Genomic DNA, 17,711 nt, shown 5'->3' on the forward strand with positions numbered 1-17,711 from the left:
GACTTATCAATAAATGTATTAAAATAAAAATTTAATTTTAATACTTTAAAAGTATACTTCGAAATACTATCAAAAGTATTCAGAACACAGCATTAGAAGCTTTTAGTCAGTTTAGGGAAACCATGATCCAAAAGTATTCCAAAAACTACACACAAGTCGACTATATAATACCGGGTGGTTCATTTAAGGTAGAACACGCTTTACTCAAAAAGTAATAATGTTCTTAAAAATATTTTTTACATGGTCTGAAGTCGTTACAAATAACAATGTTTTTACTAAAAAAAATTGTATTTTTTAATATTTTATATCCATAATATAATATTTTAAGTTTTTTACTTTTTTGAATTACAACATGTGGTTTTAATTTCATCTTCGAAATCAAATTATTTTTTCAGAGTATTCTGATAAGTATATAAAAATTGAATTTTGGACGAGTCGTTTACCAGTTATATAAGTAACTTTAAATACTTATAACTTATAAACACTCGTCCTAAATTTGTTTTTTATGTATCAAAATACTTAGAAAATATGTCTACTTTGGAATATGAAATTTCAAAAAAGTAAAAAAAATTAAAAAACGTGTTAGGGATATACAATATTAAAAAATATCTGCATTTTTTTTTTAATAATGTTTGTTTTTGAACGACTGACACTCAAGTTACACTTTAAAACATTTATGCTTTTTGCCTCGACGAGCGGTTCAGTGATAAAACATTCACCCGGTATACATTTTAATACTATACGTCATCGTATAGTATATTATCATAATCAGTGATGTAGTCCTAAACAAGTTTATGGGTTCACGCCTTAATCCTCATCTTTGTAAAAAATTACTTGGGGGGGGGGGGGCTACGCCTAACATGCATAAATATTAGATTTGGAGGAGGGTACTTGCCCTGTACCCGAGTGTACCCACCACTACACCACTGATCATAGTATATACGTATTATATTGTACACAAGACTAAGGTGCTCACTTGGCGACGGTTGAGAAGGCTTCGCGTCTGAAACTGGCCGTGAGTATAGTGTAGAGGAACGGGTTGGCGCACGAGTTGATGGGGTAGAAGAACACGAGCAGTATCTTTGACTTAGTGACGTCTATGAGCGGGTAGCCGAGCAGTGCGGTGAAACCGAAGAAGATGACCGGAGCGGTGCACGCGAAGTTTGTGCCGATCAACACGGATATCTTGCGTGCCACGGACGCCTCCCCTTTGGCCGCGTGTCGGGTCTCGTAGCTCAGTGACATGTAAATTTGAACGTAGCAGAATAGCATCAAAACGAACGCTGCCGCGCCGAACGTCAACAGAGTGAACACGTAGCACATGCCACTCGCGCGAGCCGTGTCCATTGGCAGGCAGATGCTGTAGGAAAACGACATCGATGACGTATTATTAATAACAATAATGATGATAACAACAACAGCAAATAACTATGACAATAAATTATTGTTATGCTATTATAGGCACCTATTTGAAATTGTATTAAGACCCCTGGTGATTCTTGTATCGTTGCACAACACTCATTATTTCAAAAAAGAAAAAAAGGTTTTTGAAAGAACACATTCTACTTTCTAGTCGTTAAAAAACATTTATAAAAGCAAATAATTTTTTATCCCCAAAATTTTTTAAGTTTTTACTTTTTTTACATGACAACATATCGTTTTAATTTCATATTCCAGAGTAGCATATTTTTCTAAGTATACTTTGACACATTAAATTCGAATTCAGTACGAGTAGTGTATAAGTTATGAGTATTTCAATTTTCAACTTTAAAGTTAAGATGAACGAAGTAGATGAGTATTACGAGGTAACACAGTAAAATATTTATCTACTACTCCACTCATCTAAACTTTTAATAGGTACTTATAACTCATAAACTACTTATATCTATATTAAACTGTACTTGTATGTATCGAAATACTCTGAAAAATATTCTGTTATCGAAAATGAAATTAAAATTATATGGTGTCATTCAAAAAAGTAAAAAACTTAAAAAATTATAAGGATAAAAAATATTGAAAAATATAATTTAAAAAAAAAACGTTGTCTTGTAACGATTTGAAAGCATATTACAAGAAAAATATATTTTCAAAAGCATTGATACTTTTTGAATAATGAGTATCTTACGTTAAGATATTAAATGAATCGTACGAGTATGCATACCGAGACAAAAAAAATATCACCTCAAACAAATTTTCAGCGGGTTTAAAGCCCCACACACCAATCATCGATAATTGTCTGATTTTCGTCACAGTGCTTCGCATGTACAATTATGCTGATGATTCGTAAGAGGTTTAAAAAATACTATTTGAACACGACAGTAATTGGATGTGTATTGTGTGTTGTACGTGTAACGCACATTAGGGGATTGTGTCACGTCCCTGTCTAAAATTATTATTCAGCCCCTATAGGTATAATAAGACAATATTAAATTGAGCCCCAGACAATGGCGTAGATTTTGTTTTTATTTTGGCGGATAACTGACAATTCACTGTATAGGGGAGGCTTTACTATGATCCCTCATAAGACGTTAGGCCTGATTACGCCGCGGATGTATTGTTATAACATTTAAGACTTTTGCAGTAACCTCCATACAAATTATAGTTTTAATATTATATAATATGGTTGCGTCTTATACGTCGTATGTTCACAGAACACTGCAGAACGCATTATTACATTCTCCCGAAATTTCGGAGTGGGCTGGCCTATTACCACCCTCTTGGCCACAGACGCTGAAAAGCCGTCCGGTGTATAATATCCTCCATCATATAAGATATGTATGAATTGGCCCCGAGGTAAGATAATATTTTAATGCGTGTTGTGTGTATGTATATCGATCGGAGTCGACCTTGAATACGGCGTTCAATACCAACACCGCCGAGATAAGGTTAGATAAGGATTTTCGTCAATGCTGGCAATGGAGTGGATACCAATAGTGATAAATATATAAGCTCGGTCGCGGATACGTCAAAGTTGTGTAAAATATCTCGCGGACACTGAACACGACAGCGAAATCGAGAAGTACCTAGTAACCTGTATTATGTTGAGCGAAAATAATTTTTCGATTTTTATGGAAAAAAATGTCTTTAAATTTCGGTTTCATAAATATCGTTTAAAGACGAAGTTTAACGCGGAGGACTTGCAGTTGCCCCGCACGTGGCCTCGTGTAAGTTTTTCTTTTTTAAACCATCCCCCCCCATTTATGTGTAATTTTAGAAAATTATAACGATTAATTTATCATGAAAAAGGTGATGAAAAGGCGATTAGTCGACAGTCAGTTTGTAACTGTGTGCCTACTGTATCAGAGGAAAATCCGAAAATGCACCCACATAGATTTCACCACAAAAAGCAGCAGTGAAGAAAATTTTTAGCGCATGTCTAAAAATATTTTGACCGTAAATTACTTATTGATTGAATAAAAAAATTTAGAAATAACCTGGACGACTACGGATAAAAAATATGATAGGTGACTGAATAACGATAGGTTGTTTTGAAACAGTATGTAACTACCTACTGGCGTAATCGGGCGAGACTTATTTCGCCCAAAACTGACATTTCTCTAAAATTGTTTTCACTTTTCGCTCAGGAACGCACAAGAATGATGGAATCGATGCTACATCATTGACGGAATCGATGGGTCCCCCCTCCTCTCGCGTTCATAGCGATATGATGATTAACACCCTTGCAACAATATAAACAACAACAACAACGATAACAATATAATATTACTATCGTGAGTGTAGGTACTATATATTATATAAATGAACGATAGGTAGTTATAAACACAAGCACCGACTACACCGCAGACGTTCTCGACTTGACCGCGAACGTTTGACGCCGCCGCGGTTTTCACTGGAAAACTATCCGTTTTCCACCACCCCCTCCCCTGAATAGCTCTGAAAACCTCCCTCCAATTAACCCGCAAAAGTCATTCTCGTCGAATCCCACAAACACCGACTATACACTTTCACGGAGTACCTATAATATATATATATATATAATATTATAATAGATTATTTATGCGTTATATGTAGTGTTATACACTCATGCTCGTGCCACCTAGCTGTGTGTGAATATATATTATATTATATTATATTATGTAGGTACAGAGATACTTGGTATTGTTGTTTCATCGTTCTAACCACGACCTATAGCTGTACATAATACAATATTGTTACATCGCACGGCATATTATTATTGTATTGTTGACGTTGTTATTGTTGTTGTTACGCACGCGATCGACGACGGATTTTGGGCTTAAAGTGCGTATAATAATATAATGTTATGGTCGGTACTGATCAGCTTTAGTACACTATACTTATACATAATGTTTACTACTGCAGTGTGTAACAGGAAGACCTGAAAAATTAAATGACTTGTTCTAAATTGATTTTAAATTGTTTTTCATATAATATAGATATATATTTTATTTACTCTTGCGCGACACGTATTACATAACATTTTTTATTTTTATTTTTTAATAAGTACCTACCTACTGAAAATAAAAATATTTTGAATTGACTTGAATTTTTTTTGAAAAATTCAAAATAGATAATTTTTAAACCTGGTTTTAGAAAGATTTTTCATAATAAAAACATTTATTTAAGTCATGTAATTCACTTTTTATGATTTTATGAAATGTTCAAATTTTTTAAGTTAAACTCATTAATTTCAAAAGTAATAACTTTTTAAAAAAATACTTCGAATTTAACAAGTATTTATTCAATCATTGTTTTAAAATATTTTTAAAAAAAGTACTTTATACTTTTTGAATTTGAAATATTTTTTACATTAGAATTTAATTTTTATATTTTCGATATTAAAAAATAAAAATGTCTACTAAACGACTAGCGCAAGAGTTAAAAAAAATTTTAAATATCGATCACAACAAAAATAATTTTATTTGTCAGGTCTTCCTGTTGCATCCCGTATATAGTACCTATAAACTTATTATATGTAGGTATATTGTATATGTATTATATACATGACGTATAATTCCACGAATTTTTTATTAAAATTGTTATAGTTATACTATATGTGTATTTGCATAAAACCGAATTCTAATAATATAGGTAGTAGGTATGTATTGCCATTTTCCACTCAGATATTATATGGGACACGTATCGTGAGAATTCCAACAGGTATGCACAGTACACATGGTCGTGGACGAGTACAATATGTAAACACACTTCGGTCATGGGGGTGATGTCCTTTCTTTCAATTTTTTTTTTATCGTATATGTGACTCGACTCGTGATTTTCAATTTTACATCTAAACATTTATTTGAACATAATAAATTATAATAATATACTAATATCAATTAGGTTACGGAAATTACTATTATGTAACTGTTATACAGTTAATTACAACGTTTTTTAATTGTACCTACATACCTTAAGTTTGTATTTAAGTATTTCAAAATAAATTAATGTTTTGACATATCTCACAGATGTTTAATTAAAAACTAATGCTTATCGCAACATTTCGAACGCGAGATTTTTTTTTATTATTATTATTACTATTTTAACTCCGGATGGTCATACGGATTTAAAAAATAATTTTCATTCGTTTCCTCTTCTGAGTTTAATATTGATGATAATTTTATTATTGGCGTTCATTTTTTCTTCAATTTTTTATTATTATTATTATTATTATGAAAACATTTTTTTACAGTAGGTACCTACTCTCAAAAACAACGTATGTAAGATGTACATATAATATGTTTTGAAAATCTCAAATCTGTAAAAGATTCTATTGTATATGTACATGTATATGAATGTAAAATAAATGATGATAATTACTTTGAAATTTAATAAATGATTTCAGATTTGGTACTTTGTTCTGCGAGTGGTCCAAAAAATTGGCATATCGCCGCGCCAGTGCGAAAAATGATAACTTTTAGAACATTTGATACTTTTTGATTTATGGACACTGGTGGAGTCAGCAAACAATTAAAATTCGAATTTTACTAAAATATTTGACCTTAACATCGTCTACAATGCATCTACACAAATATTATATGTTTTCGTTTAATACCAACAAAGTCAAAAACAAAATGCATACTTAATTTTTTCTAATCGTACTTTTTTTTAAATGTTGATTTATAATAAATGAACAATTTCAAAAGAATAAGATTACAAATAAATTTAATAGTTATCATCCGTTACATAGGGTAGGAATATCTTAAATTTTTACTGGTTCGTTAGTATACATCTGTTAGTATACATCGTTAGTAGTACATCTGTCTCTAAAATAATTAAGGAAATACTAATTGTTTGATACTACTACCGCGTGCCATTACACACATTAGATTTTATATATTACGATATGGTCTAACATATAAATTTATCCAACTTTTAAGATCATGTTAAACTATAATATGAACGCATGAGTTGCTTTTGACGTCAAACCCATTGGCACGAATCATAATATTCATATTCAAATCACGTTTGGAAAATTACGAATCAAAATTAATTTTGAATAAATTATAACAATATAATCCTAATGAAAATTGAAAACAATCCGATTTTAAATATGAACGATTTTAATTTAGGTATTTTGAATCGTTTTGTCAGTTATTTGATATTTATATACTAAATAACTTTCATGACTTTATCGTAACATAATATTATTGTTATTAGCATGTTTAAAAGACGTATAGCGTTACTAAAACTGTTTGCATTTACTTATACGTATAACATATATTTTGGAGAGTAGATAACTTTACGGGAATTGCTGTTATAATTTTTAAAACGATGTCAATTGTAACACGATCGACTATGGCCTTTCGTTCCCATATATATTAATATCACTCGCATAATAATATATCTTATAAGTAGGTATAACCTAAAAGCTAATGAATAAATAAATTACAAATTCATAGTATTTAAATATACAAATATTATAATTTTTCAGTTGACGCGATAATATCGAGTTATCGATAACGCTTTAATGCTAGATGTAGCGACTTTCTTGAAAATCTCTGAATTGAGAAAAATCTTACAATTTAACAGTATTTATTGTACGCGAAATTATTGTTTATTTAAAAAAATCATTATTTAACACGCGGCTCGCGCCTCCCCTGTCTCTCCTAGGCGCGCCTCACAGTTTGGGAACCACTGCCGTATATTTTAATATTCTAAAATTCTTATTTCATTTTTTTTGAAATCGTCAACGTGTTAACTTACTTACTATATTATAGTAACTATCCAATTATTTATTTATTTACAATTAATACGATTTCGACGGAGTGTTTACCTGGTAGTAGAATAACTTGATATGCCCAGTAACGGCATCGTAGCCATCGCAATTGAATACACCCAACCAAAGGCCATTATTCTCACGGTTGAAGCGAACGTCATTTTGTTTGTGTACAGTGCCCTGCGAATGGAGTACCACCGTTCAATCGTTAACAAGCATAATGCAAAAACTGATAGTTGAGACGAGAAAACTGTCAGGAAACCTCCGATTTTGCACCCGACACCTATGGAAAAATATCGTGACATTTTTCTGTTGTAAATTAAGCATCGGTAAATAACAGATTTATATATTATGATTATTGTGAAAAATTCACAATAATAATATTATTATTGTGTGTACATTACACTATATTATGCGAAATAATAGCTTTATTTCCGTTGAAATAATATATTTAATTATTATATGAAATAATAGCTTTAATTATTTTTGTGATTATCATTACTTTTAAATTAATAATAACCCAATATGTTTTTCAGTCCAATTATATAATATTATTTATCACACATAATAGAGCTTGAAATTACTCAAAAATATTCAAACTTTAGTAGATATTCATATAATATAGAAATACATATATATATATATATATATATATATCATAATATAATATGTGTGACAAGACCAATTATAATAATTATTATAATACGCAAAAACATTAAACATGGTCCGCATATTATGTCATATACCTACAACTGTTGTTATCAATGCGAACACATATTATATGTCTATAATGATTTATTTTATTGTAGTTGACCCAATAAAGATTGAAATGGGTTGGTATAATATTACAGCTCTTGTGGGTCGATTTAAGTATTACAATTATTATAGCATCTACATCTTAGCTTATAGTGAATTGTCGCATACGACTTTCGGTAAAAAAAAAATATACACCTATATATGTACCCACATGGATTACAGTACAGATACGTATCATGATAGTGACTTTGAAAATAACTATTAGATACATAGCTAGCAATTAAAATTTATATAACAAACTAAAATAATGTAGGAAATAAAAGCTGATAAAAATTGGGAAAATAGTAAAATTTATTAAAAATTTAATTATTTTCACATGAATAATTCAATAAAATTAATATTGCTTTATTCTTCGATAATATTTTACTCATCAAACTCAACAACGTGACATAATTCGTCTAGACATATTCAATAGCAAGCAGATAAAATCGTAATAATGAGATAGTATAGTTAGGTAGGTAGGTATGTAGGACATCAACATATTTTTATGAAGTATCTATTCATTGAAAATTGTTTATTATTGTCCATAGTTGTTTGAATATGTTATTAAATTTTACTATAACATGAAAACTAGAAACTTATAAAATGTATGATTGAAAATTCATAAGAATATTTTAGTGCGTTCGGTTTAAAATACAAATAATTATTCGGCCCAATACAGAAATCATTTTAGTTGGAATATAAGACAAAAATAATAAGAATGCATACCCATAGTAGCTGATTTACTTCACAAAATGACAATTGCAATCATTCTATGAAACGTTTGAATAACACTATTATTATTTAAATGATGAGGAATATTATAGGTAATAGGTAGGTACTAACTTTATGAATACACTATTTTTAGAATTCATCTGTATTATTAGGAATATTATTATGACTTGATATTTGTATGTAAGACCGATGCGGGTAGTGTTATTATGAATAAAAAAATTTCAAAATTCTTAAATCAGAATTTCTATTTATAAGAACTTTGAAAAATAACGTAAACATAAAGAAAACTGCAGGCAATCTGTTTAAAAAAAAAAAAAATCACTAATAAATTTAATATTAAAACACATTTTCCTTTGTGGCTGTAGAATATCTGTAAAACATGCGAAGAGATTATTTTTTCATAAATGTGAAAAAAGAGACTACACGTCTGCACCCTATCATTCAGACAGAACTGTATAAATATATGACGATCGCAATAAATTGAGGCTGTACGCTACTTCTCAGTGGCGTAATAATGATATTAATCGTAATTAATTTCTTGTGAGATGTATTTTTGTTGGTTAGTAATAACCAACAAAACCTCTACCTCAAATTCAGTTCTAAGTATGCCACCACTACTGACTACTTCTACTATACTTCTTCTAATATCAATTATATTATAGTCGTTAGCCACAACAGGTGGGTATTGGTACTGATAAGCCGATAAATTCAAATCCGCCATCACGGCGGGCGTAATGTTATATAAATATATAATACCTATCTACATGAAATTATTATGGTTAAAGAAATAGTATTTGACGAGCAATAATATTACCGTTTTGCCACGAATAAGCGTAGTTGAAATATTTTTCACTCGACTCCAAATCCTTGTAGGCCAATAGCAACAAATAGATCGCCGTGCAAAAGTCGGCGAAAGCCAAATTACACATCAGGAATCTAGGTACGGAGTGGTTAAAATTTTTACGGAAAACCACCGTCATCACAACCAAGTTTGCCAGCAACGCTGCGATTCCCACCAGCCAAACGCACACTCTAAGCCAATAGAAACCCATTATGTCTTCGCACGGGTTCAAGGCGTCCGGCTGTGGCCAACACTGGACTTCGGATCTCCTAGAACAAATTACGCAATATTATTCCAGTGGGTTTTGAAGTCAGCAAAGTTGGATTTTCGTCCAAAACAATATTATAATATTAGGTATGTCCTGCAATTATTATGTCAATATAGTGAGAATAACATGTCATTTAAATTATGGTACGGTTCATGGCGTCCATGAGTGATTTGTTATCGTCGTTTTAATTATTATTAAAAAACAAATTCAAGCTCGAGAGCATATTTTATGAAGGACTCACAACAACAACAAATTCGAAACAAGTATTCAACATTGCTTGAGTAAATATATTGTTTGTAAAGGTAAGTACTGCACGTAAATATCACTGTTTAAAAATAATTTTTAAATATAGGATCGTGTGCAAAGTGAATTTGTCGGTTGTCGTGAACGATTTATTTCGGGTTTATTTTCTAACCTAACCTAACCACAATGGATTTGTACGACTTTAATTTAAGATGCAAATAACATAATAATGTCATGGCAATAAAAACAACAGGTACCATTATTGTAATCGGCTGTAACGTCCGAACGTCCCCGCAGACACAATTGTACCTACGATTGTATCCCGTCGAAACTTTTATCTCAATTTCATTGAAACACAAATACCCTGTGACCTATAAAATAATAAACCTCTATTTTTTTCAAGCTTTATTTCTTATCGGAGAACTATTGCGTAAAATAATAATTGTATACTAGTCGTAAACTTAAAACTTTTATAGAATATTAGCGTAATTATAATAATAATATTTAATTATTGTTTCGGTTTGAATTTCGTACTGCTATAACACAACCGAGGCGTTAATTATTTTTACATAGCAATTATTATAATATAAATTATATTATAAATAATACATGTGTCTTAAGATCACGGTAGTACATTAATAATTATTAAATTGTGCTCGTGACGCGTTTATATGTTTAGGACTTAAATATGATATTATAATATTGACGTAACAACTCGATAAAATATTTGGTTATTAAAAACACATTCGAGTTAAACATACTGTTCTATAGTGGTAATAAATATAGGTAGAGAAACTATGAGGATACTATACGGCGTTACTTACGTGTTTTGTGGAGTGATATTGCCACACATAACGTCCAGGGTACTATTTGTTATGGCCGGCTCGTTAAAAAATTCTTCCTCACTGTCGTTTGTGTAATCAATATAACCGTTTTCCATCAAATCCACATTTATAGAAACGTCGTTTTTTTTCGCTTGAGCGCATTCACTCGGAGTTAGTAGGCCTTCCTATGATAATATGCGAATAAGAGGACCAAAATCTAACGAAAGCGTTTTACATAGAAACACAATGACAAATAAAATGAAAAATAAATAATCGGACGACTGTACCAACTATTACCAGTTTATATAATATACCTACTTCAAACATCAAATGAACGAACTAAATTGATATTATTAATAACCTGACGATTTTATTTTATTTAATGAACTGGTCAAGTGTGTGTTTTATTTGCAAATGTCTACAAAGTATAGTAATTAGTTGACATAGAGAAGCTAAACAATGCTAAAAAGAAAACTTGCCCATTAACACATAATTTGGTATAACATAATCAAACTATTAATATACTTGTACTAATAAATATTTATTTATAATTGTAAATTCACGGACATAAAAAAAATTTTTTTGAAAATAACTATAGAGAACTATAGACATAATATACTATAGATATAACCATTGACAAAATGCTTTTATAATAATATATTATCATATTCTACAAAAAAGAAGTTTTGGGTACATACACGTAAACGATTTTGTGTTTGAACGAATAAAAATAAATCGACACGATTTAGCCCACGGACTGGAGTGACAAAACGAAAATATTATTAAAAAATGTTGTCAACTAGATTTCTGTAGGTTACTGTTTATCAAACGCCTGATAAAAAAAGTTTTTCAGCATGATTATAATTAATTGATACCTACTTTATGAAAGTCGTACGTCGTATAATCATGTTTAGCCGGAAACTGAAAACTACAGCAGTGGAATGAGTACGTGAGATGAGCTTCTTTTAAATTCTGAAACCACAAAAAAATTTGCATTTATTATTATTGCATAACAAATAAACCCGTAAGCGTGCGCCCGCGAGGAGGCATGGGAAGCATCTGTCTACCCTACGAGACTTTCCCCGAGATCATCCGTCAAAGTATTTAAAATTGTTTTAAAAATATTTTCAAAATGCATTATATGCTAACATAATACAAAAACAATATCGTTCTATTATATCTATATAGATACTTTATCTAATGAAAACACGGTTTCAGCTGTGCAGTTATTGGATAAATGAGATTACCTGCTGCGCATACATTGTCGAACTGCGCATACCGCAACCTCAAACATGGTAATAGCTAAATATTTAAACAGCAGAATATTGTTGTTATTAAATATTTTATTCTTACCTATTTTTGAAAAGGACACAAGGGAAACTGTTGTAATATTTTTATATTTATCCTAATCGTATTGATCGATCCATGCAATATGGTATAATACGACCACGTCCATGATTTTGTGTGAGAATTAATTTCAAAGATCGTTTTATCGTCCCAAAACTGAATCTGGTAAAAAATTCAATGAATGGGCGGGGGGGGGGTCCAGGTCCCAGGAACCCTTAAGCTACAGAGTCTTGCCTCCCCTGAGAAACGGATCTGCGTGCGCTTATGATTATGAACTCAAAAATATAAAATAATGTTGTGGGTGATTACATACACTAAATAAATAGACCGAAGGAATCACAGTCATTAGAGGAGCATTTTCGATGCGAAGTATCTCTAAGCTCTGCAACCCCGATGTCGGTAATAATTTCACTGAGGAATGTGACAAGTCTCTAAAATACAATAATTTATAATACAAATATTATAAACCCAAATGAATATAAGTAATAATTGCACTAAATAATTAAATAATTAAGTAATAAAAATGTATACAATATTATAATGTCTAAATAATAATCAGTTCTAAAAATACACATCATACTGATTATAAAAATGTCCGTTATTAATTAGAAATTAAGAACGCTTAAATTTCAATAGATAAAAAAACAACGAAAATTACATGTGCAGATAAAAGTAACTTGCTATTTATTGATTATTTATAAATTATAAAAACAAATAACAGTTTCATATTATGAAACTCTTAGCACATTAATTTTAAAACGATTAATTTTTTAGAGCTGTAAAAATATTCGAATTGTCTATACAGTCTTTCTATTGTTAATATAGACTTAACACAAATGGTATTTTACTAAATTGGAAAAAAAAATAACGTTTTTTGTAAAATCTTAGACTTTTTAGAGTTAAACGTATTAAATTATTATTTAAAAAAAGTTATGATGATAATTTCACTAATTTATTTGCACGAGTAATTTATGTTATTAAAACACTTACAGTGTCCGCAAGTTTAAAATTCCATCAAAACTGTGTTCGGACAAAAAATCTAAATAATTTCCTCTCAAACTCCTGTAATAAAATTAATAAATTATGAAGATGATTAAAATAACATAATTAATTATATAGAAAATCAGCAGTTTATAGTTTAAAAAAAAATCCATTACCTATACGTCATGTCAATTTACTTACAGTTTTGATATTTCAGAACCATTGAACGCCCAATTTTCTATTACGTGTATTTTATTATATTCCAATAATCTAAAAATATATTTCGAAATAAAAGTGTAAACATTATTTTATTACAATGTTTCAAAACTAAAATTATAAAAATTATTTTTAGAAATAACATGTTATAAGCATATAAGTAGGTACTGTGTACTAGACGTATAGCCGTATTATACTGGTATATAAAAATATTATGTCAAAAATTAATTAAATTTCAGGTAGGTACCTACATATATACAAAGAAAACTTTTTAGTTTTACTGTTTTCCAACCATAATTTATATGTATAAGTTTAATTTATTTAACAAGTTCAATGGTAGACGAAATTATATTTTCTGTTATTGATATTTATTTAAGACTAAGAACAGGAAACAGAATTGAAATAAAAATATTTACAAACTGTTTACAAAAACCATCGTTTGGAGTAAACACAATAGAAAACTTAGAAATCAATAACGAATTAAATTTACTCTTTACTATAATCTATTAATACTGTGTGTTTTAATTGTTTTGGATTGAATGAGTAGGTATATAGGTACTCCAAACATTCTTCATTGTTTGAGTACCTAGCTTATTTTTTTTTATATTTATTAAGCCCAAAAGGTACTTAACATAACACTTTTTTGACATTGTTTAGTAGTTTTATGAAAACTAACAAAAACCCGATGATATAAATAAAACAGTTTATGTCGAATCCATGTTTAATAAATCTATTTCGATTATTTAGATGTAATTAAAAACTAATTTATTTTGAAAAAATGTGTTATTTTGAGTTGTAAGACTTGACATTTAACTTAAAATGTTGGAAAATATTAATTGAATTACATCATACCTTAACCATTCAAAATATCTTAAAAACTCCTTACAAGTATTCTTTGGAAGATTTATCAAACATTTATTTAAATGTGATTACTAAATCCATTATTTATATTAATTTATGATTAATTTAATTTAAATACCTAAATGTTAATAACATTAATTGTAATTCTGAGCATTATGTACAACTCGACAAATAAATACAAAGTTGAGCGCTTACATGGCTACATAATATACTTTATACATAAATGATAAATTAATGAATATAGACTGTATGAAAAAATGTCAGAATGCAATTATTTTAAAATCGTACAATGAACATAATTATTATGTACAAATAATATTTTTATCTTGTATTTATGAATAAACGTTATATCCCTTACAATAGAAAAAATTAATCATCGAATAAAAGTAGCTGTGTACTTCATAATTTTAGGTCAATTAAATGTACGCCAATGTACGACAACAGCACACTAATTATGAATTATTATCATATAACATATAACCGTACATAATTTTGTATAATAATGTATTATTAATTAATTGGTTTTTAAGTTGATAATCAAAGACATTAATGTCATAATGTGTTGATTGTATTATCATTGTATACCAAAAACGGAAACTGGGGGGGGGGGGGGGGGCAGATCATATTATATTCTACTGTACTACTGCACTAGAGCCTCTCACAATTATTAATTTTTTAGACATCAATTGTAAAATGTGTATAAATAAACTTTAAGCACTCAATGCGATATGCGGTGAAAAATAAAAATACTTAAAATTCATCGATTGTGGCGACTACCTATAGATTTTGGAGGTAGGTATTGACAGTGCCTAAATACCTTCATAAATCAAAACTAGCTAAAAAAAATAGCATATTATTGCGTAATTTTATCGAAATAGAGTCGAAGACGGGGATGGCTGTTCAAACAACCAATGTCGGTTATTAATTATTATTAATATTACATTAATATTATGATATTAAGTTTGTAAAACCGTAGGTACGAATTTAATTTTTAGCACAAAATATTTTTTGTAATGCATTTTACAATTATGATTTAAAACAATTTTTGTATATTCATGCACTTTATAATGTTTAGGGCCAGGGGGCTAAGACTAATTAATGAACAAAATAAACGATCGTTTTTATACATCAATATTAAAGCCATTTAAGAGGCTACAAATTTCTGAAAGTGGTCTGTCATTTGATAATTGATTTGATCCAGTAACAATGTAACCACGTCAAAATATCTGTCATTTAAATCCTCTTCAACATAACTAGACTTATATACTATACAGCACCCAACAAAATATTATAAAAATTATAAAATAAAATACACACAACGAAATTATTGCAATACGCACGTTTAATACGTACCTATAACTATAGTATACATTGTAATTATTTTATTTCCGCAAAAATTATAAAAGGTGTTTCATTATTATTTTTTTTTCTTCATACGTGCTTACTACATTTTGATTAAAAAAATAAAATATTGTTTAGAAAAACAATCATTGGGAAAAGCAATGCAATTGAAACATGAAATGATATAAAAATGTAATATGTATAGACTAAATTTATACACCTATTAAAATTGACTATATTAAAATGTTTTAAATTATAGACACTATAACATAGTATTATTTCGTTTTAGGTACTATTTTAGATTTTAATATTTATATGTATAAATGCAGACCTTAGCTTAAAACTAAAGTACACTTTATAATATTTGAAAAATCATAAGAGGTCACATACTACAGTCATTGACTGGAAGGCAGGGGGGGGGGGTTATGCAAAACGGTCATTAGCATCCCCAAGTTCCAATTTATCATCCCTTTAGTATTTAGTACCACTAATTTTATGTTTTTAATTGTAAAAAAATTAACGAAAACAATTTTAAAAAATGTTGGTTATAAGTTATGACTCATAACTATGGTACAAATCATAATATTAATTTATTATACATTTTTACATATTCCTATAATATTGACAGACCATTAGCATTAAGATACACATTACAGAGGAACGGGTTTCTTACGAGAAATTTTTATTCAATGGGTCACATGAAAAAGCAGTATGTACGCTGTGGTGGTATGTGAATTACTATTTACTGGTAAACCTTTATGAGTTCTATAATAATTATTAACGTTTCATCGTTCAAAACTTTAATAAAAAAAAAAGTAGGTGTATATAGGTATTTTTTTTATCATTAATATTATTATGTAGTGTATCAAAATGTGTGTAAAAAGTTTTCAAATATCGATTATTGTAGATTTATCATTTATAAGTTATAATATTAAGTCATTTAAGCAGTGGGGGGTGTGAGAGTCGAATCCCGTGGGGGCTCTGTAAGACATTTACAATTATAGCACCCCACGTTTTAGAGGTCTAGATATACTTATAACTGCAGTAACACTCGGAGCATAAATATATTATTAAATAAATAAAATTAAGAAAAATTTTTTAGAAAACACAATAATAGATTTAGACTGAAATCAAAAAAAAAAAAAAATATTGAATTTAATTATATGATTTTTGCTTAATTACTAGTACTCACAACTGGTCTACTCGAGTTCTAATTCCATTCGTTCGTAATATGTCCAACTGATTTCCTTCAAATTCGCTAAAAATAAATTTAATGTAAAGATGTCGTTGAATGTTATAATATTTTACTTTAAAAATGTCAATAGTTTTATATTACATTGTGTGCATCGCAGTCAAAGTTCCGAGGTCTGAAAGATCAGGAATGACCTTTAGATTCGCTTTACTGACACGACTATAAAGGAAACATCATAAATATTAAATTTCCCTTTCTCGGAATAGTAAAACCATTAAATAATTTTGGTTTAATGTACAATGTTCAAAATGTAGTAAAAGAAAACCAATTTAATATAATTATTAATGTTTCTATAATACAACACAATTTATTAATAACACATTTAATAAAAATAAAATATATTTTAATCGTTTTCAAAACTGCAAATATATGAAGTTATCATTCAATAATACCAATTTCATTATATTATCATTAAATACAGTTAGACGCAATGTAAAAAAAAAAAACACCATTGTAAATAAGAAAATTTAAGCAAAAAGACTTAAAGACAAAATATTAGCTGCACAATAGTTTTAATAAAATTAAAGATATAAACATTAATTATATAATGTACAACTGAGATAATAAATAATTCATCGCGCTGTTAAATGGTAAAACAAAAGTGCGTACGATCAGCTAATACATTAAAGAAGCACACAACATAAAACAAAATTAACTTAACATTTATTTTAAATGTTAAATTATTGTAGCAAAATGTAGGTAAAATGATTGGTCCAGAGAGATTGGAATAAGAATAACAAAGGGTGAATGAGCAGTATTCGCACTAAGTAAGTTCCTGAAATCAAAATTATTTTCAAAGAAAACAAAGG

General features: G+C 29.0%; 1 protein-coding gene across 3 annotated transcripts in view; it reads right to left on the bottom strand.

Moving 5' to 3' along the window:
• LOC100163512 (lutropin-choriogonadotropic hormone receptor-like) overlaps positions 1-17,711 on the bottom strand; it is an 86,333-nt gene that overhangs the window by 40,920 nt on the left and 27,702 nt on the right. For all 3 annotated transcript variants that reach the window (XM_029491132.1, XM_016807441.2, XM_001945344.5), the window contains exons 6-15: positions 16,987-17,061; positions 16,843-16,908; positions 13,434-13,502; positions 13,242-13,313; positions 12,565-12,682; positions 11,784-11,876; positions 10,905-11,089; positions 9,543-9,838; positions 7,256-7,481; positions 977-1,360 (exon numbers count right to left, since the gene is read on the bottom strand). In XM_029491132.1, coding sequence (XP_029346992.1) covers positions 977-1,360; positions 7,256-7,481; positions 9,543-9,838; positions 10,905-11,089; positions 11,784-11,876; positions 12,565-12,682; positions 13,242-13,313; positions 13,434-13,502; positions 16,843-16,908; positions 16,987-17,061 — 1,584 coding nt within the window. The remainder of the gene's footprint in view (positions 1-976; positions 1,361-7,255; positions 7,482-9,542; positions 9,839-10,904; positions 11,090-11,783; positions 11,877-12,564; positions 12,683-13,241; positions 13,314-13,433; positions 13,503-16,842; positions 16,909-16,986; positions 17,062-17,711) is intronic.

The sequence above is a fragment of the Acyrthosiphon pisum genome, chromosome X (assembly GCF_005508785.2).
Source record: "Acyrthosiphon pisum isolate AL4f chromosome X, pea_aphid_22Mar2018_4r6ur, whole genome shotgun sequence".
Classification (NCBI taxonomy): Eukaryota; Metazoa; Arthropoda; class Insecta; order Hemiptera; family Aphididae; genus Acyrthosiphon; species Acyrthosiphon pisum.